The 27,872-nt window shown below is 37.1% G+C and overlaps 1 protein-coding gene across 6 annotated transcripts in view; it reads right to left on the bottom strand.

Moving 5' to 3' along the window:
* The window catches only part of Tdrd3 (tudor domain containing 3), a 159,472-nt gene that overhangs the window by 35,281 nt on the left and 96,319 nt on the right, over positions 1-27,872 (bottom strand). For 5 of the 6 annotated variants that reach the window (XM_085698273.2, XM_085698274.2, XM_085698275.2 and 2 more), the window contains 5 exons: positions 26,251-26,400; positions 23,413-23,553; positions 22,248-22,404; positions 21,272-21,397; positions 2,980-3,830 (listed from right to left, as the gene is read on the bottom strand). In XM_085698273.2, the coding sequence (XP_085554399.2) occupies positions 2,980-3,830; positions 21,272-21,397; positions 22,248-22,404; positions 23,413-23,553; positions 26,251-26,400 (1,425 nt within the window). The remainder of the gene's footprint in view (positions 1-2,979; positions 3,831-21,271; positions 21,398-22,247; positions 22,405-23,412; positions 23,554-26,250; positions 26,401-27,872) is intronic. The other variant, XM_087912263.1, reaches the window with a different exon arrangement.

Genomic DNA, 27,872 nt, shown 5'->3' with positions numbered 1-27,872 from the left:
TATTGTAATAAATCTAGACAACAAAATGAAAGCCTTACATAGTGAAAACCTAAGTTATTGAAAACAGAAATTAAAGAAGATACCAGAAGAAGGAAAAAAACTCTCGTGCTCATGGATTGGTAGAATTAATAATATGAAAATGGCCATCCAACCAAAAGCAATTCCATGCTACTAAATGGAAACAGTATTAAAACGATTTCTTAATTGTTATACTTCATAGATCAATCCAGAAATCTTTTTGTAGTAGATGGTAATTGATAAAGTGACCCACCACTGGCCAAGGTTCAGAGAGTTCTAGACTGCAGAATGCTTAGCCCTAAAGGAAACACAAACACAAACGCAGCTTCCCAAGCTGCAAGGAGTAGAAGAAGTACGGTAGTAGATGATAACAGGCAAGGATTATCTTCTGGACACAGCAGGGCAGTGTATGAACTCACAGCAGTTGTGACAACTTGTATAAAACTTATGTAAGCTTAGACCACACCAAATCCCAAGGAAGGAAAAAATAAATTAGGCATACTATCCCAATCTAAGCATGAGATATTGGCACAGTCGTTTAAAAGATTAAAATTCCATTGTAAAATGGAGATGGAACTAAACAGAGTTCTCAAAAAATAAAATGAAAATGGCCAAGAAATAACCTGGTACAGTCACTGTGGAAATCCATAGAGGGTCCTAAAAACTGAAAATAGATCTTCCACACAATCCAGCTATATCACTTTTGAAAATACATAAAGACGACTCTGTACCCTACTCTAGTGATACCTGCTCATCCATTATCACTGATGCTCTATTCCCAACAGCCAGGTAGAGGAAACAGCCTAGATGTCTATCAATTGATGAATATCCATCAGTTATTAACACAATAAGAAAAATGTGTTATATTTACACAATGGAATATTGCTCAGCTGTTCAGAAAAGCAAAATTATGAAATATACAGGGAAATGAAGGTAACTCAGACTGAAAAAGACAAATGTTTCTCTCATTTATGAATATGAGCTTTATATCTGCAGGTATGCATGCTTCATTTGGAATGCAAAAGAGGCTAGGAAATTAGTAAGGGGAGGAAGTTAGAAGGAAAGATAGAAGAATAATTGAACAGGAAGAGTTAAATTGGGTGGGAATGGGAGGACAGGGTCAAGGAGGGAACAAGGGATAAATAACAATAAAGACCTTTAGAAACAGTTACATGTAAACCTACTACTATTCTGTAGAAGCTTCAACACACACACACACGGGGCGGGGGAGAGAGTGAGATTAAATAGAGCTATCCTGTAACAGGGTGACATGTTAGCATTTACAAGCTAACAAACAAAAAGCCCTATATATACCATGAGTGGGTTACCTCTTTTGGAGTTGTTAGCCAGAGAGTTCCCATAGACTCCACACAATACAAGGTATTGCCAACGCCAATGATATGCTCCAGCTGAAGAGTACATACCGAAGGCACAGTACATGGAGATAGAGAACAAGCTAGTGCTAACCTGAGAGCTTCATTCCTACTGGTTAGCTTTCAGAGTTCTGATAGGTATTAGGTGCACTACTAGAGGAGAAAAGGAAGCATCAGTCTTATTCAGACATGAATCCTGCCAACAGTAATAATGACTGCTTTGACAAGAAATGCCCAGTGGTACAACAGGGGCATGAACATAATGAGCATAAGCCGCCACTTTCTAATTGGACTTAAGGCCCACCTCACAAGTTGAAGGCCGTAGCTGGTACCACAATCAGGGCCAAGAACCTGTGGCTGGAGAGGTCATAGTCCCTGTGTTAGAACCTGCTACTACTGTCATTCAGCTTAATGGCCATGGTATCAAACCATCTCCTGATAAACTTGTTGTTACACCCATCTATCAACTCACATCAGAGAAGCTTCTATTTGCAACAGGGTAACTCTAAATGGGGCGTCTATATCACAGCCCCTTCCCACATGGCTCAAGGACCACAGTGCGGGGGGGGGGGGGAGAAAGAGTGTTAGAGCCGAGGCATTGAATGACTACAAGGAAAAAATGTTTTCTAGGCCTAGCAGGACCGTGTCCCACTCACAGAGCTTGTGACAGCAAGCACAAGGCCCGAGCAAGCTGAAGGGAAAGGGGAGGAGTGCGCAAGTCCCACTCCTCGCCAGTGTCTGAGAGCTGCTGAGAGAGGGAGAGTCCGCTTTCTCTAAAACTGTACCTGGGAAGTAGACCGTGCTACGGTCAGAGTCCCCACATCTGCGACTGTGTGGGCAGCACAAACTGAACTTGATGAATATAATAAAATCTAAATAAAAAATTCTGAAAACAAAACACAAAGTTGGGTAGGGAACAAGGAGTGGATCTGAAAGGAGTTGGGAAAGGTAGCAAATATAATCAAATATGACATCAAATTATCAATGAACTAACAAAGTTAAAAAAAAAACAAGGAACATTCTGGGTTCTCTTCCCTTTCTGTGCTCACCTGGTCTCCCAGCTCTCACCAGATTCTTACCACTCTACTTTTTCCCCTGTCTTCTTTTCCACCCAATTCTTCCTTTCCCTTTTAGCCAACTAATAACTATTCATTTATTTGTTGCAAGGTTAAAAAAAAAACAAAAAAACAAAAAACTAGATTATATGATTTCTTCTTTTTTACAGTATATATTTTTAAATAAAAATTTGCAATAACTTTGTACCACTGAAATGATCCTCCCCCCACCAAATCAGTAAAATTTGCAAGAAACTAAACATCTATCATTTAGGAAATGATAAGTGAAATAGAGCTGAACTAAATTTAATCATTTTGAATATGGTTCTCATATGTAAGATAAAGCAAATTTCAAGTACTCACATAAATGTTAAATATTTTTCTTTTTCTTTTATGAATTACACAACTTTAAATCTCTTTAAGGACCCCAAACAGGTATGATTACAGAAGAAGACATACAGACGACAATTTCTACAGAGTACCATCAGAACATTACACAGTATGCTACAGAGCACTGTCTTAAACAGTCATACCTTGTTGTCTTCCCAATAAAGTGCAAAACACTCATCTCCAGGTTTCCACATCTTTGCATACTCCACAGGAATAGACGATTCTATCACCTTCTCAGGCTTAATTGGCCCAGATCTTCTTTTAGGCCCACTATTATAAAATACTTTGTCATCATAGGACACAGTTGTGACAGGTCCTGCTTGCTTAATTGGTCCTATGCGTCTTCCTTTCAGTGGCATTTCTGTCTCTCCATTTGGAACAGCAACAAAACTATTACTTCGAACAGGATTTTGGTAATCAGTATTTACACTAAAATGTTTTTCAATTTTTAGACCACTAAAAGCTTCATTATTCACTGTCCGTGATTTCCTGTCATAAAAATGATCAGGATTACCTGTTTGGTTTTCTCTTTTCCCACGTTTTTGATTATTATAGTCTGTGAATTCTTGAGGAAGTGGGTTTTCTTTTGCCTCTGTATACAATGGACTTCTTCCTGATCTGTTTTGCATAGAGTTATCTCTTTTTCTAAAAGCTCCATCATTGTGCTGAGTACTTAACGGATATGAAGCGTCTTTAGTTCTGTCATATCTAGAATATGGCCTATCGCACTTGATCCTCTCTTCTGCCCACACTTCAGGACCAGAAGAACCACCCGGTCTTTCAGAGCCTCTGTTTCTAGATAATACACTGCTTTCTAAGGCTGACTTCGAATTGGGGGTGTCTCTTTGAAAACGAGGAGGTTTTTCATTTCTCGGCTGCCTGGTATCGTTTCGAGGAAGATGTCTTGATTGATTGCTATCTTTTATCCCATTTTGTTCAGTATTTGACACTCTCTGCTGTCCTTGATGAAGGTGCTGTGGTTGTGACTTTGGTTCTAAAAGGCAGAAGCACATGATGATTAGGATAAAGACAGAATAGATTGTTGCTTATTTGAAAATTTCTAAATTATATTGGTAGAAGGTTGGTATTTGAACATCTCCTATCTTCAAACCTTGTTACCTTAATTCATGGCTTCTTCTGAGTTCTATTTATCTGTCATGAAGTCTTCTTGGTTAGCACATTAGAAAACTAAAGTGATGATGCAAATCAAGATTAAAGCAGTTCAGCAGCTGCACATTTATCTTATGTCAAATAAAGATACATACACTTTCTTCTGTTGTTTCACAAAAATGACTACAGAATTACCAAATATAGTGATTTATCTTTGGTGAACTTATTTGGTTTTTTTCTTTTGTTTGTTTTGACATAAATCACTGTCAAGATTCAAGCCCTTGTATACTTCCTAGGGTCGCCACATTCCCAAAGATGGGCACTAATGACATTTGGTTGACCCATTTCTAGCACTGCAAGAAAACTACCCTCATTGCTCTCCAGATATTAAACACCAGTTTAGTATGTCTCTATGTTTCCAACACTCACTGGAAGAAAATTGCTTAGGTCAACAAGAATAAAGGACACATTTAAAAATTCTAAATCACAGACCATAAATCGAGATTCAAAATGGCAAGACAAAAAAGCAAATATAAGAAAACTCATCAAAGCAAATCCACTGGACTTGACATTTAAAGTAAAACGAATTATTTTCTAGGTAAGCTTCTACATACAGGCCAACCATCTTCTAATTATGACAAAAAGAAATACCCAAGACTTCAAATACTTGCCAACGATATTTAAGAAAAACTTTCCCCAAAAATTCCAACCTTATATACATATTCAAATGTCTCATTTTAACAATTATACTCAATTTAAAAAGGTGTGTGTGTGTGCCTCTGTGTGCGTGTGTTGGGGGGGGGGGTGCCTACATAAACCAGATTCCTGGAACTGGAATTGCAAGCAGTTATAAGTCACCTGATATGAGTGCTAAGAACTGAATTCAGGTGCTTTGGAAAAGCAGCATGTACTCAACTGCAGAGTCATCTCTCCAGCCCTTAAACTGTTTTGGAGACTTTTTGCTAACATTATGTGTTTTCTAGGAATAAAAATTTCGGGAAGAGGGACTACTTGTGACACACATGACAAACATGTCAGAGAACAAAGTGGAGTGGCCTTTACTGACTAATCTGGGTGTGCACACAAGCAGTCTTCACACACTATCAGAATGCAGAAACACATGGACGCTGAAGTAACACCACAGGGTAATGCTTCTTGCAGCGTAAACCAAGGAAAATTTTGTTGCTAAAATAAATCAAATATGAAGACAGTTGATTTGCCATCAGCAAGATATGAAAATATATTTGGGGAATAAGATTTTAAGTTTGCTATATTTTGATTTTTTTCCTTCTTAAACTATTTTAGTCAGAGTCACGGATATCCATGATGGTCAAAAAACATTAGGAAAAAGCAGGTATCATGAGGGTAACTTAGTGCCTGGGTTAAAGATAGAGGCAAGATAAACACATAGAAAGAAGGTACAACTAGGTGTGATGACCGTGAGATGACTAGATCTCCATTCTGAAAGAAAAAACAAAACAAAAAAAGCCAAACTTTCTAGTCTGCAACTGGGGTTAAGAGATATGTATTTAGTTTAAGAAAAACTGTATGATTAAAAATACCAAAATCTCTCATTTAGTTCTCGGTCCTGTCTTTTAAAAAAATTTCTGTACTTTCTCATCTGTTTGTACAAGCACTTAACCAACTCAATTTGTTTACTCCATCATGCCCACATACCAGTGTTCTTGTATCAAACACACAATTCAAAAAATATGCACAAGAAATTCCAAGGTAGTCTATCATCTTTACAAAATAAACAAGCTTAGAAAACTGCAAAACAGTGAAGAGGAAACATCATTACATTTAACTGTCAAAATATTATCTCTAAGTATTGAATATAAATGATAATATAAAAAAAGAAATTTTACTATCCAAAAACACACACTACATTTTCATTATCATACTGACATAAAGGTAAATCTATAAAAGAACTTACCTAAAAAAACAGGAATATTTCATGAAAATTAAACCCATCAAAAAAATAAAAATGTCCTTTTAAAAGATTACACTGTGCATATGTACATATGTGCATATATATATACATACTTCTGTGCACATTCCATTTCACTTCAAAACAAAATAACATGCAAGTAAAGGAGGTTCTTAAGTATTTTAATATCTTTTAAACATCTTTAAATTGAATCAATTCTATTGTAGGCAGTTAAGTAACAAAGTTAAGTAGAAAGCAAATAAACCGAAAACTAAGCTAGTTATTGAATAAATAAGGTGCATATACTTAATTATCCAATGTAGAGCAAGGGAATTTCAAATAAACAACATCTTGTTTAAAAAGAAGCAGCAGCAGAAACAGAACAACAGCGGGGAGACACGGCTTCAGTTTTGTAGTCAGAATCCAGGTGTTTTCTGCCACTCTTATAGAGAATCAGAAATCCAAACTGTGACATACGAAACAGCACCAGACACTAAATCTTCAACGACTTCAATAATAAAAATGCCAATATACTTTTATGTGTAAGAAAGAGTAAATTCATGAGCCTTTAAAGTTGGTTAAAAGAGTAAAATACCAAAGAACAGCTTAATACATAAGCTGACGTTGGTAATGCTAACTGTCTTGTGTTATTGAAGTTTTTTATAAGCACTCACAATTTCCTCACACGACTACATTCATAGACCATGTTCCAACACAACTATACATCCAATAGAGGACTATTATCTAAAATATATAAAGAACTCAGAAAACTAGGTATCAAGAAAACAACCTAATTTTTAAAATGGGATAGAGATCTAACCAGAAAATTATCAAAAAAAAAAAAAAAAGGAAACTCAGATGATGTCCTACACTTAAGTAATCATGGAAATGCAAATTAAAGCTACTCTGAGATTTCATCTTACACCTGTCAAAATGGCTAACATCATGAAATAAATGGCTGGCTAGAATGTGGAAAAAGGGAAACATTCATCCTTTGCTGCCTGAGGTGCAAACTTTTACAGTCTATTATGGAAATCAATACGGCTATTCCTCAGGAAGATGGGAGTCAATCTACCTCAAGATCCAGCTATGCCACTCTTGGACATACACCCAAAGGATTATTTCATCCTACCCCAGTAACACCTGCAAAAACATGTTCACTGCTGATCTATTCATAACAGTCATAAATTAGAATCAGTCTAGATGAATGTCAGCAGAAGAATGGATAACAAAATGTAGTATATTCATACAATGGAGTATTATTCAACTGTTATAAAGTGAAATTGAATAGTTTGTGGCAAATAGAACTAGAACTAGAATAGAACTAGAAAAAAAAAAGTATTCTGAGTGAGATAACCTAAATCCAAGAAAACAAATACGGTAATATTCACTTATATGTAGATAATAGCTATAAAGTCAATAATAACAAAGCTACAATTCCTGAGATTACAGAGGATAGGTATAGAGTAAGGAACTAGGGAGGGACGGATAGCTCTCTCAGAAAGGAAAATAAAATAGATGATTACGAATGGATGCAGGGTGGCTGGAACTGAAGGATCAAATGGAGAGAGGAAAAAAGAGGGGTAAAAGGGGGGATTACAAAGAGCTAAAATCACAAGCTATTTGAGCAGTAGTGAGGAACCTAGTACAGCAGTAGCTTATGAAGCATACACGTATGAATGGAATCTAAACAAAACCACCAAACAATAGGAAGGACAGAGTCTCTTGTCACCAAATGAAGCATTCAGTACTGGAAATGGGTTACATTTAATTGCGTTGTTGGCCAAAGGGATTCCATGGAAACCCACAAAAACCAGGCAACATATAAGACTGTACGTGGCTCTCCACAGACAGCAAGGATGTCTGCTGAAGACAACAGCTGCACGACTCAGTGAACGAGGTGATGTTGAGCTGGCACCTACACAGTCTTCACCCCTAAGAACTAGCACTTTTGGTACAGGAAGGTATTTGATCTACAATGGTGCCCTACATGCAATATATGGTAGTGCAATGGTAGTTTGTGGAAGTAACCAACCAACATCTGATTTGACACAACATGGCACCCATACCCAACCCTGCTTGGGTGATCAAGAACCTGAGACTAGATAGCACTAGCATGACTTTTAATGATATTCTACTATACTCATAGACAGTGCTTTGCTTGGCCATCAGTCAGCATCAGAGAAGCATTCTCATGTAGCAGATAAAAATAAATAGAGAGACCCACACCCACACATTATGCAGGGACGGATACCTTGGAACACTCAGCCTGAAATGGTCTGTCTTCATCAAAACCCTCTCTCAGGTCTTAGGAAACCTTGGCAACATGGACAGGTAATGGGTGTAGAGCCACAGGGCATACAGAACACCAAAGAAAGGCCCTCTAAATCAATCTGATGGAGACACATATGCACTCACAGAGAATGAGGCAGCATGCACAGGGGCTACATGGGTCTTCACCAGTTCTGCCCTAGCACTGAAAGGAAAAGATGACACGTGCCCCATCCCTACCTCCAAAGAAATCTCCAATGACAACCACTGGCAAGTGAAAATTTAGTTTCCTTCAAGGGTCTCACTAGGGAAACAGACTACTCGTAAAAGGTTAGGCCACATGGCCAACATCAGATGACAAACTGAAAATGTATTCAATGGCATCTTTGGTGGTTCCTTGTTTCATAATGCACTGTCGTAACAAGATTCTTCCTTATCTTAAAATTTTTATCATACACACACACACACACACACACACTCTATAGGTCCTTTGCACATATCTTACTGTCTCCAGTTTGGTATGTTTATGGGACTCCTGAGAGTGCAACTGAGTGGGTGTCTGTTTCTTGTGCTTTCTCTGGGGTTCTTGTCCTTTTGTTTGTTTGTTTGTTTTGCACAAATGCGATGTGCTAATTTTGTTTTATCTTATTCTATATATAAGGGAGAATAAAAGGGAGTGGAAACCGTAATCATGCTACATTATGTGAGAAAAAAGCTGCTTTCAATAAAAAGGAAAAAAGTTTGTAATCAATCTGACTCTGCACACACTGCTGGCACCCATATCGTAAAAACACACCATTATTACTCCTATTTTACAAGAGAAGATTCAAAGCAACGAGCCTCAACTAAAAACCAACCTAGAAAATGTGGACTCCAGAATTAAACTAAAACCTTACTGAAGCTAAGTCCCTTGACTTCTTAGTATGTGAACCTGTATCCCCAGAAAAACAAAGTGCCAGTGACATATTCACCACCTACATCTGTTCATTCTGGTAAAAAGCAGAAAGTGCAGAAGCCCTTTGCTATCCTTGAAGGTTGAAAAATACATTTCGATACCAGAACTGCTAGATGCTGACAATATTTTACATCCAAGCAGAAAACTAAAACTATTATTAAGAATTGGACTAACATTTAAAAGCTTGAAAATCGTTCTTTAGGATGGGAAAGTTTTCTTCTATAATTTTGTTGAGTATATTTTCTGGACCTTTGAAATGCAATTCTTCTCCTTCTTCTACTCCTATTATTCTTAGATTTGGTTTTTTTATTGTGTCCCACAGTTCCTGAATGTTTTGTGATGAGAATTTGTTGGATTTGCTGTTTTCTTTGGACAGAGTGTTTAATTTCTCTATGGTGTCCTCAAGAGTCTGAGATTCTTTCTTCTATCTCTTGTATTCTATTGGTTAAGCTTGTTTCTGAAGTCTCTGTTCGTTTACCCAGATTTTCCATAGCCAGCCGGCCCTCGGTTTGTGATTTCTTCATTGACTCCATTTCAGTTTTCAAATCTTGAACTGTTTCTATTACCTGTTTGATTGTTTTTTCTTGGTTTCCCAGAATTTCATTTACGGATTTACTCATTTCTTCAAACTTTTTGGTATATTTCTCTTCCATTTCTTTACTCATTTCCTCAATTTTTTTGTTATACTTATCTTCCATTTCTTTACGGCAGATTTTCACCTCCTGTTTAATTTCCTCTATTATTTTCATAAAGAAGCGCTTAGAGTCGATTTCTTCTATTTCTTCTGGAGTAGGGTGTTCAATTCTTCTAGTTTCGAGCTCCCTGGATTCTGGTGATGTCATGTTGCCTTTCAGGTTGTTGGAAGAATTCTTGCATTGGCGCCTGCCCATCTCTTCCACTCTGGATGAAACTCCTCAGCACTTTCTGGATAGAACTCCTCAGCACTCTCTGGGTAGGACTTCACAGCACTCTCTGGATAGAGCTCCTCAGCCCTGTCTGGGAAGAACTCCTCAGCAGTGCAACAGGGCTAGCTGGTCTTCCCAGGACTCAGGAGACAAAGGGCCCGCAGCAGTGGGGGGAGGGGAGGGGTCCCTTGGAACACCGAAGACCCTGCTGCAGATGCTGGGGGGGGGGCTGTGCTCTCTTCCTGGGCAGTGGTGAGCACCCACTCACCTCTCTGGGAAGAACTGCTCAGCAGGGCAACAGGGCTAGCTGGTCTTCCCAGGACTCAGGAGACAAAGGGCCCGCAGCAGTGGGGGGAGGGGAGGGGTCCCTTGGAACACCGAAGACCCTGCCGCAGAAGCTGAGGGAGGGAGTCATATTAGAGTTTACAGGAAACTTGATTATATATGGGATCCCAGGTCCAAGGAGAGATCCCCAGATTGTTCTCTGGACAGAGGAGGGGGTGCCTGAACCGGCCTTGGCCCGTGACCATACTGATGAATATTTTGCTTATCACCATAGATCCCTCATCTGGCGTTGGATGACGATACAGATGGAGGCCCGCGTTGGAGCACCGAACTGAGCCCCCCAAGATCCAAACGAGGAGCAAAAGGAGGAAGAAAATGACGAAGGACTGCGAGGAATACTATCATCCACTGATACAAGGGGTCGGATCTAATGAGAGTTTACCAAGGCCAGATGGACCGTGAATGAACGAGCATGTGATCCAACCAGATTCTCTGAATGTGGCCGGATTTTCTGAATGTGGCTGGCCTGCAGTCTTTCCGAGAAGCCATTGACAATGACACTGGGACTGGTTTCCTCTGCATATACTGGATTTTTGGGATCCAGTCTGTTTGGATGCTCACCTTCCTGGACCTGGAGTGAGGGGGGAGGAACTTGGACTTCCCACAGGGCAGGAGACCCTGACTTCCCTAGGGGACAAAGAGGGAGGAGGAGAGGGAGGGGGGGAGTGGGAGGGTGTTGGGAGGAGGGACGTAAATGGAAACTTTTTATAATTTAATAAAATTACAAAAAAAATAAATAAATAAAAGCTTGAAAAATCAGTTTTAGAGATAGCAGAGACAGCCATTCACTAGTTCTATAGCCTTAGGCAATATATTTAACTTTTCTGAGTCTTATAAAATCAGTAAATACAAATAAATAATGTATGAACTTCAAAAACTTACTTAACATGTGCAAAATACTGAGAATAGTATCTGTCTTTAGTAAGCTCTCAATAAATATTAGCAGTCACTATTATATTATAAATATTATAATTATGCAAATAACCTCACACACTGACATCAAGGAAACACCTGTAACTTGGATAAAAAGCTTGTGTCTGTTTACACATTCTCATTGCCACAAATGCCCACCATTACTTAGGATATTAACTTTAGTTTTCTGTTTGTTTGTTCTTGTAGGTAGGGTAAGAAGAATGCTATATTAAAAACTTTACTGCAATGTTATAAAATAAAGTTCAGATTTATTTGAAAGTAAGTCATATTCTAATACAATTTTACACTTAAAATAATAACATTTCTTATATAAAATTTCATATACTCTTAAATATTTGGAAACTAAAAACTCATACAATCCTATCACTACAGAAATGATGATGTAATCCTAACTCCACACACAGCCACTGCTAAGGTCTCAGAGGTTTCTTTTTAATATAATGCACAGAATCTCTGTGCACATTTCCATAAACAACAACAAAATGCTTCTGTTCACTCAGGGGCTGTAGTCTACTTTGATATTAGCTGTACTTTGGGGCATCTTTCCAAGTCAGTGAGCATAGCAGCCTCATTCAGCTCAGTGTTCCATGTATTTCTATTCCTTTACTCTGACATATTTATTTCTTTTATTATAGAAGCTTTAAATAACCCTTATTTTAGAATATAATTTACTCTTTATTTTTCTGAAATTAAAATATAATTACATAAATTTCCCCTTTCTTCCTTCCAATCACTCCTGTGTACCCCCACCCCCACCCAAATTCATGGCCTCTTTAGTTGTACATACGTACGTACATACATACACACACATACATATATGGACTGAGCAGACTGTTTTATATGTTTAGGAATATATATACTTGGTGTCTTTATCTGAAGGTGGAGTCTGTCTGGGTCTTATTCAGAACTGTTTTCTCCAGTGTTTCTCATCCACAGACTAGAGATACTCAGTAAATATTTGCTCAAAGAATTACTGAAAACATTGGAAATGAAACAAAGCCCCAAATTCAGATTACTTGTTTAATGCTTTCACCTCTGCTAAGCTAAGGGTCAAAGAGAGAATCCCACCTTCTGTTGTGCCTTCTCAAGGTGAGGAGAACACTAAGCACACTACAGGAGATTTAGACTCAGCACGGGTGAGTATGGGAAAGACGAGCATAGTAAAAACACGAAGTTTCCAAAGTCCCTCTTACATGCTTACTAGTCATATCTTGGACAAACTCACAAGCACTTCAATTTCTTCATCTAAGAAGTAACCCTTAGCACAGAACTGAGAAGACTCAACTTGGAAATATATATAGTCATTTAGAATTACAGCGATCATTGGAATAATCCCAGTCTTATCTTTGAGCAGATATCTGAAGTAAAAAACTAGCAACATGGTGCTTACTTCTTTGATTCTTTCAGATAGTCATGGCAGTGAGAACACTGAGCATAGATGGTATCAGCACTGCCCTAGTCACTACACATGAACCAGCAGGAAAGAACCACAAGCCTCTATCCTGTGACAGTCACTTACAATGGGAAAAGGGGAGCAATATACATCGATGCAGAAAATGATGTAACTTGAAAATAAAAATCTCAAAGGAAATAGGTTATTATGATAAGGCTAACAGAAGTTGTGTTCTGTGTTTTAGTTGAGCCCTAAGGAATAAGAAATGCAGCATAAGCAAAACAGAAAATTTCAAGGAGAGGAAGCACACAGGAATTTCATGATATCCAACTAAAAATATCATCACCTTTACTGCTTCCAAACAGAAAAGTACTGTGCTCCAATATCTTCAAATTGATACTCATTTATGTCAAGTAAAGACACCAAATCCAGAAAGAGTGATTACACATAAATTAGCATTTCTTTTAGGCCTTCATTAATTATTAAAAATATACATTATTTTCCTAGGCTCATTAAATTCTATCAAAGGTATGATACACATTAAACTAAACACTAAGTTTAAGATGAACATACTTATTAAAATTTTAATGTACCAAACTTTCTTAAGAAGTAAAACTCGATTATTAGAGAGTTATAAAGCAGATCATTGTTACTAGGAATTAGTAAATCATGATCATTCTGAAAAACAATGTAATAGACAACAGTTCCACCAGTTAGGCCAGGCTCAAGATGCACACGGTGCTGGTGCTCCTTGCAGATGTAAATAAATAAATAATTCAGCCCACGGAACTTCCATATATATATATATATATATATATATATATATATATATATATATAGCAAATAAATTTACTTTAGGCTAAAGATACACTAGCCCTCCACTTTACAGCTAAGGAGGCTGAAAAGGTGGCTCAAGGACAAGGGCCTATCATCACACAGCTCCTGTGCTCACCACCAGGTTCCTCCCCTCCCAGTCAAGCTACTCACTTTAAATCATTAACAACCACGAGTTATTTTTAGAAATTTCTCATAAAACTCTGGATTATTGTAAAAGTTGGTTCTTTTATTTATTTGTTTTATTTTCTTTTTGTTTTTCGTTTGTCAGAGATATTAAATAAGTACTAACTGAATAAATCTGTGTTAAGTGAGAACACGGGGACCTGAGCTGATTCTTCCCCCTTCGTTTCTCTCTACACATCACATGAATGTGAGTGTATCACAATTCCACACCGAAATACTGAAATAGTGAGGAGCATTTAATTGCTCCTGATAGCCTCGGTTCCGCTGCCTCCCCCTCAGTTACCAACAGCCACTCTGACACATGACTTTGTGTTCTGGAGCAAAGAGCCTTGTCCTAAGCAGTTTCCATTCAGGATGCCCACTCACGCACCCAGGCCTGCACAGTGTCTGCACACACTCCAGGCCTCTTCCCTCCGGCTTTTCTTCAGGTCTAAAAGCAACATCTTCCTAACTCTGGAGATTAAGACAGACTCCTCTAAAGATCTCTGATTTCTCTTTTGTTTTCTACCCCTCTATTCTAACAGTGTCCAGCACAGAGTAAGCCCCAAGTTAATATTTGAAATTAATAAACCAAACCACTCTCTAGTACCTTCCAAAATGAATTACATCATCTGTTCTTCTGAGCTGGGTATACTTTCCAGGGTCAAGAGCACAATAATTTCATATTTAATATTCTCCTTAAGATACGTATTCTTGAAATCTCCAAGCTAAACTAAAGCAAGACAAAAACCAAATTTTTCAATATAACAACAAAACATGCCAGTAAAATATAAAGCTATCTTAGCGACAAGAACATCAATGCAGAGTGAGAAAAATGAAATTCAAAAACAATGTTCATATATGGTCTGATAACACTGCCCTTTCAGTCCAGGACCAGTTCATCAGGTTACTAATGTATAAGCTGAACCAAGTAGAATAGCTTCAACAATTTTTGCACAGTCCACACAAATCATTTACGATACTGACAACAGAAGATGGTGTGAACTGAAGAGTATACAGTGTATATTCCAGCAGAAGCACAGTACTCTGTAACAGGCATATATACATTACACACTACACACATACACATCTTTGACATCTCAAAAATCTCAACTTTTTTTTCAGTTGTACAAATTAGGATATTTTGTACAAATCCTTAAAGTATTGAGTACACTTTAGGATGATCTTAGGATACTACTCTAAAAATACGTTCAATCGTTATTGTTTCCTCTATTACACGTATCTCTTCTGTTGATCTATTTTCTGATTCTGACTTAGACTATAAACTGTAAGGTCAGAAACTACTGTTCCTATCAAAGATACAAGTACAAGTAGTTATTAAATCATCATGTACATTTTATAAATACTTTACAAACAATAAAATCTTTTAAAAATATTGTATGGGGGAGGTTAAGAGAAGGTTGTGCAGTTAAGAGTACCTGCTGCTCTTCCAGACGACTTAGACCACAGTCACCTGGAACTATGTTCTACAAGATCCAATGCCTTCCGCCAGTCCTTGCAGGTATGCACACAACACTCATGCAAACACATATGCACATACACATAAAATAAAAATAACAAAACATAAAAAATATTTCAGAGTCAACAGGAAAAAATAATCCACCAATCTAAACCTGTTTGTGATGGCTAATTTTGGTTGTTAAATTGTTGGATTAAGAGAAACAGGGAATTTGTGAGGTACAACTCTAGAAGGATCGCTGAGGCTGTCTCTAGAGGCTTAACTGAGGGGGGCCCACCACACCTGTGAGCAGCTCCATCCTAACAGTCGTGGTCTGCATTACAAGAAAAGGAAAACGCAAAGTCAGCAGGGCACCAGGATCCGCAGGCTTTCCCGCTTCTGTGCAGCCCAGATATGAGCAAACTGTCCAACACTGCTGCTCTTGTGGCCATGCCTTCCCCAGCACAGTGTGCACCTAAAGACTGAGTTAAAACAACTCTTCCTCCCATAAGCTGCTTGGTCAGAGAAGCAGAAAACTAAACCATGTATTATAAAACTTCCATGCTAAACTGAATACGCTGTTCTGGACTCTCCTGGAAATTGTTTCCACTGTCTATGCAGCATTTCATCTATGGCATCCCCTGGCTTGTGTTCGGGATCCACCACTTCACCACTTTTGAGCAGCGAAATCAGTGGTATGCGGGATTCAGTTCCAACATCTCACATAAGCTGATTATTAAATAATCACAAAAGTGTAGGAGCTAGTTTTCCATGACTGGTAGTCTGAAATCAGACACGGTAGGAGTATTTCAACCACATTACCAACAAAATCAAAGAACTGGGCCTTTCCTGACTGCCCTGGGACTTCTGAGACTCTCGCTCAATGGCCTTTGCTGCTTTTCCACCTTGACTTGATCTCTAAACTCAACTGCTTGCTTGACCTCATCTTTGATCTTATAAACTCATCATGTGCCAAAGTTGAACTCGATTGCTCTTCCTCCCCAAGTAAACAGCTGCTCAGAATGCCAAGTCAGAGAAAGTTATGCATCGGCAAAAAAATATCAAAACCCCAGTTCTTTAACTCTTCGAAGTGCGACAATTTCTCTCTTCCAGCATGCTTATCTGTCACATGGAAATCATAGCATCACTTAGTGTTGGCAAGCCTTTAGCACGGTTCCAAGAACACAGCAGTTCTCAGTAAATAGCACCCATCATTTTTTATAGAGAAGAAAATCTTAGAAGAGTAAAAAATGAAAGAAAAGCCTGTGTTTTTAGCATTCTGAGAAAATAAATCCAAATTTAATAAAATATCAAGGGAAATTAATTATATATTATACCACAAAATAAAATAATGTAAATTTAGTGAGACGTTTTCTTTATTAATGATTGCTATGGGAAGGCCCAACTCACTGTGTGTGGTGCCACCCCTGTGCATGTGTTCAGCAGCGGTAATCTTCCTCAGGTAATATTCAATTATTTGATATGTAACATCCATACAGAAAAATTTGAAAAAATTCAGAAAAATGTATATTTGAACCATTTTGAATTAAGAGCATAGCTAATAGTATGCTAATGAATCCACAGTCTGGAGGGAACTCACAGACCTATACAATTTCTTTTCAAGGTATTTTATAGACTCTTAAAAATCTAAGTCCATTCGAGGCAGTCAGGACGCAAGGGGTGCGCCCACCCACTGAGACAGCGGGGCTGATCTAATGGGAGCTCACCAAGGCCAGCTGGACTGGGACTGAACAAGCATGTGATCAAACCGTACTCTGAACGTGGCTGACAATGAGGGCTGACTGAGCAGCCAAGGACAATGGCACTGGGTTCTGATTCTACTTCATGGACTGCCTTTGTGGGAGCCTAGTCTGTTTGGAGGCTCACCTTCCTAGACCTGGATGGAGGGGGCTGGACCTTGGACTTTCCACAGGGCAGGGAACCCTGACTGCTCTTTGGACTGGAGAGGGAAGGGGAGGGGGAGCAGGGGGAAGGGAAGTAAAATGGGAGGAGGTGGAAATTTTTAATTAAAAAAAAGAAAAAAAAAAGAAAAGAGGTTGAAAAAAATCTAAGCCCTTTTGGGGCTTGATTGCTAGTAAATTCTGGGAGATGTGTCTTAGTGCTAGCTAAATTACTAGTTTAAGGAAATATTCACACGGGCAATGCATATAAAATAATTAAGATTTCTAAAATATGCAGGCTGGAAATCACAAGAAACTAGATGTTCTATCGTGTGATACAAAGACCCTGAGAAGCACCGTAAGGATGATGGCATTTATGCGGCTGACACTTCCAGGTCACAGTCCATCAAGGGCTGGAGACAGCTCGGCTGTCAAGCACTTGCCAAGTACTCATGAAGCCCTGGGTTCAGCTGCCTGCTCTGAAAAAAAGGCTTTTAAAGCTAATGCTGAAAGACATTTTCTAAGGAACGATCAGTTACTTCGGATGGAATATTTAAACGTAAAATTCAAGAAATGATAGTACACCTGGCTCTTCGAGAGGAATTGCGTATGATCTGAAAATAAATGTATTAAAAAGCTGTATTAAATTTGACACACACACAAGTCTTATACTTAAAGGAGGATATTCGCTCAATAAATTTGAAACAGTACAGAATCTGCCATGTTCAATAATCCTCAAACAAAATACTTGGGAATATTTGTATTTCACATCTTATCTCGATGATATGATTGGGGTGGGCTATAGATACAAATAAATATCCCAATGCTTTTAGCATGCCTACATTTTGACTGTTGTCTGCCATATGAAGTCAGATATAAAATCTTCAGTATTACAGCACTATGTCATAACTCAAAAAGCTGCATATTTTGTAGTGTTTGGGGTTTCACAATTTTGCTTTAGAATAGCATAACCAATATGACATAAGAAGACCATCCAAGACAAAACTTGCTAAGTGGGCTGGTTTTTGTCAGCCTGACACAAGCCTACACATATCTGGAAAGAAGAATTGCAATGAGGAATTGTCTCCATCACACTGGCCTGTAGGCAAGTCTGTAAGACGTTTTCTTGATTACTGATTGCAATGGGAGAGCCCAGCTCACTGTGCAGAGGTCCTTATAAAGGAAAGCAGGGTGAGTGAGCAGCCAGCAAACAGCAGTTCTTCACAGCTTTGCTTCACTTCCTGCCTCCAGGTTCCTACATTGAGTTCCTGCCCTGATTTCCCTTCATAAAAAACAGTAAACTCTAAGATTAAATAAACCCTTTTTCTCCAAGTTACTTGTGGTCAAGGTGTTCATCACAGCACTAGAAACCAAACCAGGATACTTGCTGAGCTAAATACTGACTTTTGGAAACCCTGAAATTAAACAATATCCAAAGACAGCTTGAACTGAAGTGAACTGAAACAAAACACAAATACTAAGAAAAGCTCCATTATTCAATGATGTATTAGAATTATGCATATGAGCATGTGTGTACGTGTATGCGGGATATGTTACATGTGTGGTGTGTTACATGTGCATGTATGGTGTATGTTGTGTGTGTGGTATATGTTATGTGTGTATGTGGTGTGTGTTACATGTGCGTGTGCACATGTGTTATTAGAAACTGAACTCAGGGTCTCACACATACTGAGCAAGTGCTAACTTGCTATTCCTCCTACTCACAAAGATGTTCCTAAAGGTCCAAATCTGAATACCAGTGAGTTATAACTAGTCCTCATAGTGTCAGCTTCTACAAGACCCAAACAACGATGTCAAGATGAACTTAAAACAAATCACAGGATCATAACACTCTTCAGAAGACAGCTATTCATTAAGTGTTAGGAAGACTATTCTGAAAAGCGTTTTAGATACCCCTAAGAAAAATGTTCAACATTTCCTACCATCTGCAAATATCTAATTTTAAAATGTAAGATTTCTGAAAGAATTTCGAGTAATGTATTCCAGGCTTTAATTCCAATTAAAAGGAGACAATGAAACTGTAAAATACCTGAAAACCAGTTCAGTCAGTTGTCTCGACTGTTCTTTCCTATACAGCCCAGGTCACTTAAGAATATTGTCACTACTGGACCTGGAGGGAGGGGGAGGGAGCTGGAGCTTCCCACAGGGCAGGAAACCCTGACTGCCCTGGGGGACGGAGGGGAAGGAGGGGGGGAGTGGGGGGAGTGGGAGGGTGTTGGGAGGGGGGGCGGAAATGGAAACTTTTATAATTTAATAAAATTTACTAAAAAAAAAAAAAGAATATTGTCACTTAACAAGAAAGTAAATTAACAAGAGAAAGATTAACAGGACAGTATGTTAAAAAAAAAATACACTTGATGGCCACTGCAAATCAAGCTCTCCCACCAATCTTGCTGTCTTCACTGTATCCATGAACAAAGGACCAAGAGAACAGAGAAAACTTCTGTAAGCATCATAACTTCTGTCTACAAATGTATTCATTCATTGTGCATCTGTTTACACTGAAGTGTGGAATAATGGATCGCTTCTGTATGGTGTCAATATCATTAAGAGTGTGGGACAGAAAGCTGCAGTTGATGGACTCAGTGTCTGTTCAGCCAATATTAACAATAACGACGCAGTAAATCAGCAGTACTTTCTCATCAGCCTGATTAAAGCATTGCCCAACCCATTCAAAACAACCAGTTGGCCTTATTTTAGCAATAAACCTTTCAAATAAAGGACTAAACATTATTACAGATTATAAATATGCCTGCAAACATACTGTCATTTATGAGACAAAACAAACAAAGGAGCTTAGAAATACTTATTAAATAGGATTTAATTGTTTACTTAGTGAATATTATCATTTACTTAATATAAACTTTAAAATGAGCAAAAAATAAGAGGACTTAGCAGAAGAAATCTCAATATGATAATCGGATATGATCTGGCATACTTATAAACTACAATAATATTTTATTTCCATATGCCAAATCACAGATGAGTTATATATTCAACTCAACAAAAAGAAACAGAAAACTGAACTCATGATTTAGGAGTCACCATAAAATGAGGATACAGGAGTCAGGCATAGGCATCAAGAGAGGTCTGAATGGGTACTGAGAGGACGCGAGGTTAAGAACACTAAGGAGTCAGTCAGGACAGATGTGAAGATGCAGCGGGGAGTCATTCCTCTGCTTACTATGTAGAAGCAAAACCATGTTATGTTGCCTAAGACTTGTCCTCACACAATGTGAAGACTGCTTACAGAAGTTGACAGCAGCCCCAGGAACAGGATCAAAAAAAAAAGCACACCAGTCCTCCACCTACAAGGAATGATGTTACAGCTCACAGCAAGCAAGCCTGTAAGAGAAGCTTGACACTGGGTGGTTCACCACCCCATACACTCCCGAAACCTTAGCTACAGACTCCGTAGTCTTTGTTACACAGCAATGGAAAACTAAGTTATCAATCTTACATGAGCAAACACTGCTCTCTCCTCTGTTACCCTTACAAATTTTCTATGTCAAACAGGGACTTTTATATATATTCTATAGAATATATATACTGTATAAAATATAAATGTATAAAATGTAAAATGTCATGATAAACCCTGGTTTTCATAAAATACTCATACTTAAATTTTATATCAAAATCAATTTACTTTCAAATTTATTTGGTTGAATTAACAAATCTGAAAGAAAAATTGATTTTAATCTTTTTAAAATAATATTTGAAAACATTTAGCATATCCCAACTTGTAAAGATACAGAGCTACTTGTAAAGATACTTACTTCTCCTTCCAGTATTTATAGTACTCATTACAGTACACCATGTGAAGAAATATTACAGAAAGCACACACTCAGTAACATTCTCAAAAAATATGTACACACGGAGAGAAAAGAATCAGACCAACTGCAAAATGATGCAGGTGACATAAGGCCGTGCTGCAGCAATTTCCCCCACCACCTCTTTACACAACTGGCTCTGGTCTTAGAGCTGTGGGTGCAGCGGTTTGCTAGGATTACTCAGTACACAGTGAGGAGCAAAGGAAAACTGGCATTTTTTTTAAATTGTAACAACTAAAACTTTCCGTGTTTTTGTGAAACAAAATTTGCTATAAAAATTCTAAACAACCATTCAGAATAGATATCGTTTTGTACAACTACAAATGAGGTAAGTCTTTTAAAGAAATTGATATATTTTAAAATCTATTTTAAATTAACCTACCTTCCACATTCAAAGTTCCCATTTTAGATTCCAAGAAATCAAATAATGTGCTTGGTGCTGACGGCCTTGCGTTTCCTAGGTCCTCTTCATCTTCAGATCGTGAGCGACCCCGGCCTTTTCCTCTACCTGAAGGTTTAAAAGCACATACATACATGTATAATGTGTGAAAAGCAAAAGGAGAAACCACTCTAAAACAGAACCATCAATCTAGTAAATAGGACTGTATAGACATTTCTTCTCATCGTCTTTAGTGAATTCTATTTCTTGTCCAGCAAAAATGCTTTAAATAAAGCTATTAAGAGGCACCTTTAATCTTTAACATGATCTCTCCAAGATTTGTCAAATGAACATGGGTCTCACTCAGATTTGAAATAAATACGTGTCATTTTAATTTAAAAAGATTTTAACTTAAAATGTATTTTCTTTCTACAAAAAAACGTAATGTTGAGTTATTCAAGCTTAGTGTATTATAATTATAGCTGTGCATAACAAAGCTTTGTAAACACTACTCAATCTTAAAGGTATCTCACAAATTCACATAATATTAGAATACCACTGTATTAACTGCATATGTATGGTTATTTATTCATATGTATATGGCCATTTCCCAATCTGTTACTCAAATGATACCACTTTTAAGATGTGATAATTAAAGAATGAAACCAAGTAAGAGGTTCTGTTTGTTGATTTGGGGACTTCAGAGACTGGTAAGTTTTTATAAAAATGGCACAGCTCTAGAAATAACTCCTAGAAAAAGTGAGTATACATCAGTCTCTCTTACTTGTCACAACTCTGCTGCTATTAGACACAGTTTATACAGAGATAAGACACTCACGGGAAGCAGGCTCTAACTACCTCTATGGCTCCCAGCTTCATGCTCCTAAGAACCACACTGTTACCTAACATTACTGCCCTCACAGCATGAAGCTCAGCCTTGGTCGATCACTTATCTGCTGGATAAGTGTATGAACTGTACCTCTAGGCGGTGGACCCACAACGGGTTTCTGTTTATTGCTGTTTAGGAGTACATTCAATGCTGCTTCTAAGTTGTTGGCATTATCCATAAGTGCTTGCCTCGACGCTTCCTTACTGAAGCCCATTTCTGTTATGTGCTTCAGAGCTTTCTCATCTACCTGCAGAGAATGAAGAAAAAGCTACAGTAATAACTGTACACAAAGTCAGATATCCATTTTAATTACAGTATTGTCTTTTAACTCAAAATTTTGTTCATCGCTGTTGGAACCTGATCAAAGAAGGACACATGGTGGGCAGTATCACGGGACCTGTGAGAGCCTCCAGGAGAAAAGCAGGTCTTTTACATCAGGTGCATTTTGTGATTTGGGGCCTCCTGGGTGAAACATTTACCTTCAATTCATAAGACATGTTTATTCTTGTTGGATGTCAGAACATAGCTAGAGAATCAAATCTGGTGAAAGGATATGCTGACTGCTTTCTCCCATGCTTCTGTGCTTTCTCAGACAATCTGTAGTAGGAGAGGCAAATGTGTTTCCATCGGTCTGTCCTGAGAATGCTCTGGGAAAGGGCTACTTGGCCAATATTTAGTATGTGCTTACTGGCTCTTATTTACCGTTTTTTTTTCTGATCATGTTTTTCTGAACTAACAAGCTTTCTTGGATCATTGCTTTCTTTGTTACATTCAGTGTAAAAGTACACTGAAAGTGAACCAAAATCGTCCAAGCATTACACTGTGATGCACTCCATTCTTTCAGGTCCTTAAATCCCAGGTCCAGAAGAGAATGTCTACACAGGTCAGCAAAAGTCAATAGCTAGGGAAAAACTGCCACAGTCAAACATTCCAACTTACTGCTTCTACACTAATAGTCAAGGAAGAATCTGTACTATAACAAAGTTCACTTGAAAATCAAAAAAAGAAATTACAAAAAATAAATAAAAAAAGTTTATGCTATATTAGAATAAGTTCTTAGGACAATAAAATGGTAAACAAAAATGACCTCATTAAATTTCATGATAAAAAGTGGAATAATTATATATCTCCCATCTACTATAAGAAACATAATTTAGATAGCACCTCAACAAAAATGCAAAGAAAAAACATTTGATGAAAGATTGGGGATATTCAAAACACAGTATATTTGCCTGTGGCTGACTGCCATGCTTACCAGCTCTCTATAGACACCTTCATGCTTGCTCTCTGATTTGGAAGGCCTTTCCTTCTGTAAAACTTCCCTATTTCGGTGACTGACAGCACCCACATTAAGATTACTTCTGGCACCACCTCCACCTCCTCCAAACGTCTTGGTCTTTAGATAACATATAATTAAAACAGACAAAAGCTTAATTATTTTTCACAAGTAAAAATAAAATAATAAATACTTAAAAACAGCATAGAGCATAAACATCTATGAGCCATAACATTTTCTTTCTACAAGTCCTGGCAGGGCATTTAAAAAAATTACAAGATTTTACTTAAGTCACCAAAACAAACCTATCTGCTCATCAATATAGACTGAAATAAGATGATATTAACATCATAAAAATTAGTTACCCAAATTACTCTAGCAAAATATTTGAGTATGTCTTGGATTCAGGTCCTAGAACCATATACAAGTCAAGGTTATTCTGAACAAAGTACTAAACTGACCAGTAATCAATAAAATAATGTCATAGTCTGATGGTATCATTATATAAACTTAGAAAGAATCCCATGAATACAAGAGCAAAAATCTGTTTATTAATTCATTAACTACATTCATTGTATATGTATTTCCTTTCAAAAAACATATAAAAGTCTGAGTCTACATATTCAGTCTCGAAAAACCAAAAAAAGTATGTAAATTTGAAACTTGATTTAATCTTAATTTTTGTCTTTTCAAAATAATTATGGAAAAAAATAGACCATAAACATGACTGACTGGAATGATAGAGTATCATGGCTGAAAAGATCCAGCTGATTACTAAACATTATTAAAAGAAAAATCTTAACTATATAATATTATTCTGACTGCTACATTTCATAAAACGTTAACAATCTTTATAGTCATTCTTTACATCTCCTCTGATATAATGTCCTTTATCTCTCAGAAGTCTTTCCTATTTTCAACTTTTCTGAAACAATAATTTTGTTCCACCTATGGAGCTGGTATCTGTACCACCTTTTCTCCTGAATAGATTCAGCAATCTCCCATTCTGTCTCCAATTCCAATCTTCCGTCTCTACTGCTAGTCTCAATGAAGCAACCAGAAGAAACCCTTTCAGATACCCGTTGGCTGACGTTACTGCTGTGAGCAAGACATGCAAAAGCTTGTAATTTCTAAGAAGTTCATCAGTTTGTCTTCCAACAGTTTGTAGGTCCTGCAAGTGATCTTCGTTATCTCTCCTTTTCCACTACCTCGGCTTCTGCTTCATTCAAGGACCACCTTGCTGTTTTCTATGTCTGCTCTTTTCTGTAGCTTTTGTTTTTCCATGGATCATTCTCCCCTAGTTTAACACATAGCTGACCTCACCTCCTTCAAACCATCAATCAAATTCCATTATCATTACCTAATTAGGCCTATATATGAAACTGCTGTGTGAAACTTATTTATATGCATTGTTATTTACAATCCAGATCATCCATATGCTACATATCAATTTACTCTATAAATTACTTTTGGGTAACACTGGACAAGCCCTGAGTTAACTAACTTCAGCAATCTCATAAACAAATTGGCTTTTGAAATGCTTCAGTCCTTGAAAACTGTGAAGAAAACATATGATCAATTATAATACAAAAACTGAAGTACACTATAATGCTAACTATATAGTCCAATATATAGGCATTTGTAACTGCAAATAAAACCTTAGGAAAAAAGCTTGGAACCAATGGAAAAGGGTCCAAGCATCTTCTAAATTTTAAAATTTATAGCATCATTAAAATACTTCATATAAAATACATTTAATGCATAGAAGTGCCTTCGACTGAAGAGCACACTGAAGAATCCCAACACTATTGATTACTGTCACAAAGGAGTGTCATAATTTGTGCAGTGTGTAGGGGCAGTTGTAGATGTTTTAGAGTTGACCAGTTATAAACCCTACAGCATCCATGACAATTCACGGCTCCTAAATTTCACAGACGAAGCAAATTGGGCACAAAAAGTTCATCATTCAATTCAGGACTGTGAGCAGGACATGCTCTGGCCTGCCCAATTTCAGAGGCTTTGTGTTCAGCCCTACTCTAAACAGGATATAGAAAGAAAGAGGAAGGACAATTGAATACCAATAAGGTTTCTGGTGAAACACTGAAATTAAATAGAAAAGTGATTATTCATAAACCTTTTTGTGTTCTGAATGCAGGAAATTTCAATTTAATGAATAAAAAATTTAACCAACAAACACAAAAGTTCATAACAAAATCTGAAAAATAAATCAGAGAAAAAACCTAATCCAAGTAAGAAAGAAATTCAAAACAAATTAGCTAACCATAGTGTAAGAGAGAGGGTGGGTATATGCATGTAAATGAGTTCATTATAAAAACATATACAGTCCTATGACTAACATTTGCTATAACTAATTAACATAAAAATAAGTTAACAAGGTATATTTCTAATACATTAATTGATCATAATTCAGTCCTCAGAAGCTTTAATTTTCAGAAGCAGGTATTATAGAGGGAGAATATTTTTATATTAAATGATAACTAGCTTAACTAAAAACAAGAAACCCTCTACTATGATGTAAAAGGAAAGTGTGTTATTTCATTAAGAAAGAAAAGGAGGCACAAGGAAGGATGACTTGCTTATAGAAATATTTACTAGAACTTCCAAGATGACTTGGAAAAAGAACATACGAATCCAACAGGCGGGTTTAAATCCCCAAGGGAAGATGGCACTCTTCTACTTCTACAATATGGAATGAGAGAAAAGTAAGGATATTTGGGGACTAGTTATATGAAAAGCAGTAATGGCCATGAATAATTAAAGCGAATGCAATGGGAGAAATTTGGGAAGTTATCTTACTTCCTTGCTCTTCGCGACCTCTGCAATCGCAGCAGTTCTTTGCTTTTCAAATTCATCATTATCATTTGTAGGCTTGACGGGCATTGAAACTTGCAAAGTCTTTCTTCGATCAAGTTCTCTGCTACCCACCTGGACATTAGATGCACACTTCTGGGGAAATAAATTCATATGATTCAGGATTTCCAAAAGAAATTATAGTTCTTTGTAGAAAGAACTAGTTCTTCAAAAGAAATGTTTACATTTCTCATCATTGGCAAAAGCAAAATACCACTCCATCCATTAAAAAAAAAAAGTGGGAAGATGATTACAACATAACTTTTAAATAAATATAAGCTAAAGATTTTTTCTCTATGTGTGTGTGCACATGCGCATGCATTTATATGTGTTTGTGTGTGTTTGTGTGTGTGTACACATATATTACCTGAATGAGGCCACATATTTACAAAACCTACTGGGATGCAAGACCCAAGTTTCATTTTAAGGCAATAACTTTAAAACAGCTGTAGATTTCAAGGTCTCTACATGAACTAAAACCATGTAAATATGATTTTGTAACTAAGAGTTCAATTTCCACATTACACTAAAATATCCATGAATCAGACACTTGCTAACATGTTAACAAAATGCATCTGACCTTGTAGCAAAGACTAAAAATATGTTCTCTGTGCCAATTAAGATACGAATGTGTTTGGTTTTTTAAGTTTTGATTTTTAATCTCATAATTTAATACTGGCATATGTCTCTATCTGGAAACAGCCCCTCAACTCTCATCCACACCACTACAGGTCCTCTAAAATGACTGGGTTTTTGCAGCTCATTAACAAGACGGAAGGGGAGAAGAGGAAATTTCCTCAAATGTGATACACAAATACAGTGTGCTTCCTCCACAGTAAACAGCTATTTATATATCACCACATAGCCAACATCGCCATCTTAACCCACCCACCATGCTGGGGTATGCTGCACAAGACGTATCCAGAATGAATGAAAATAAACACTATCATTGAAACTAAATCTTTTCCTATACTTCCTACCATGCAAAACTGTAACTCACATTTCAAATTATGGACAAAAATTAAATCAGTAAGTATCTCTAGGGGGAAAAGTCATTTTTTTTATATCATAAGCAATTTAAGAAAGAAATTCTATAAATGTTTCAGAAAAAAGTAAATTTTTACAGATATGTCAATTATTACCTTCAAGTATAAATTACTATAATAATTTCACTGTCTCTCTTATTGCAGGCAGAATGTTATTAACATGGACTATAACATGGGCTTCCTATCTACTTTTATCTTTAAAAAAGGGAGCGGGAGCTTGTTTTTTATATACTTAAAAAACACATGTGAGGCAGGAATGACTAATATAAATCTGAGTATAGTTCATAAAAATTATTTTGGGCTTTGTTTGAAATTTTGATATTAAAAAGATATTTAGTTGGTATGAAGATATGAAATAAGATCAATTGATTGGCATCTTCATACCAATTAAGATATATTTTTAATACCAAAATTTCAAACAAAATCCAAATAAAACAAAATACAAAATAAAATGTTGGTTTCAACTGCCTACTTTTGTATCCTCAATTCACCTTCACTTCAGCCAGCATTCTCTAAGAAAAG

The sequence above is a fragment of the Myodes glareolus genome, chromosome 12, assembly GCF_982192425.1.
Source record: "Myodes glareolus chromosome 12, mMyoGla1.1, whole genome shotgun sequence".
Classification (NCBI taxonomy): Eukaryota; Metazoa; Chordata; class Mammalia; order Rodentia; family Cricetidae; genus Myodes; species Myodes glareolus.
The sequence above is the reverse complement of the archived record's forward strand: the minus strand, read 5'-3'. Positions and strand labels throughout refer to the sequence as shown.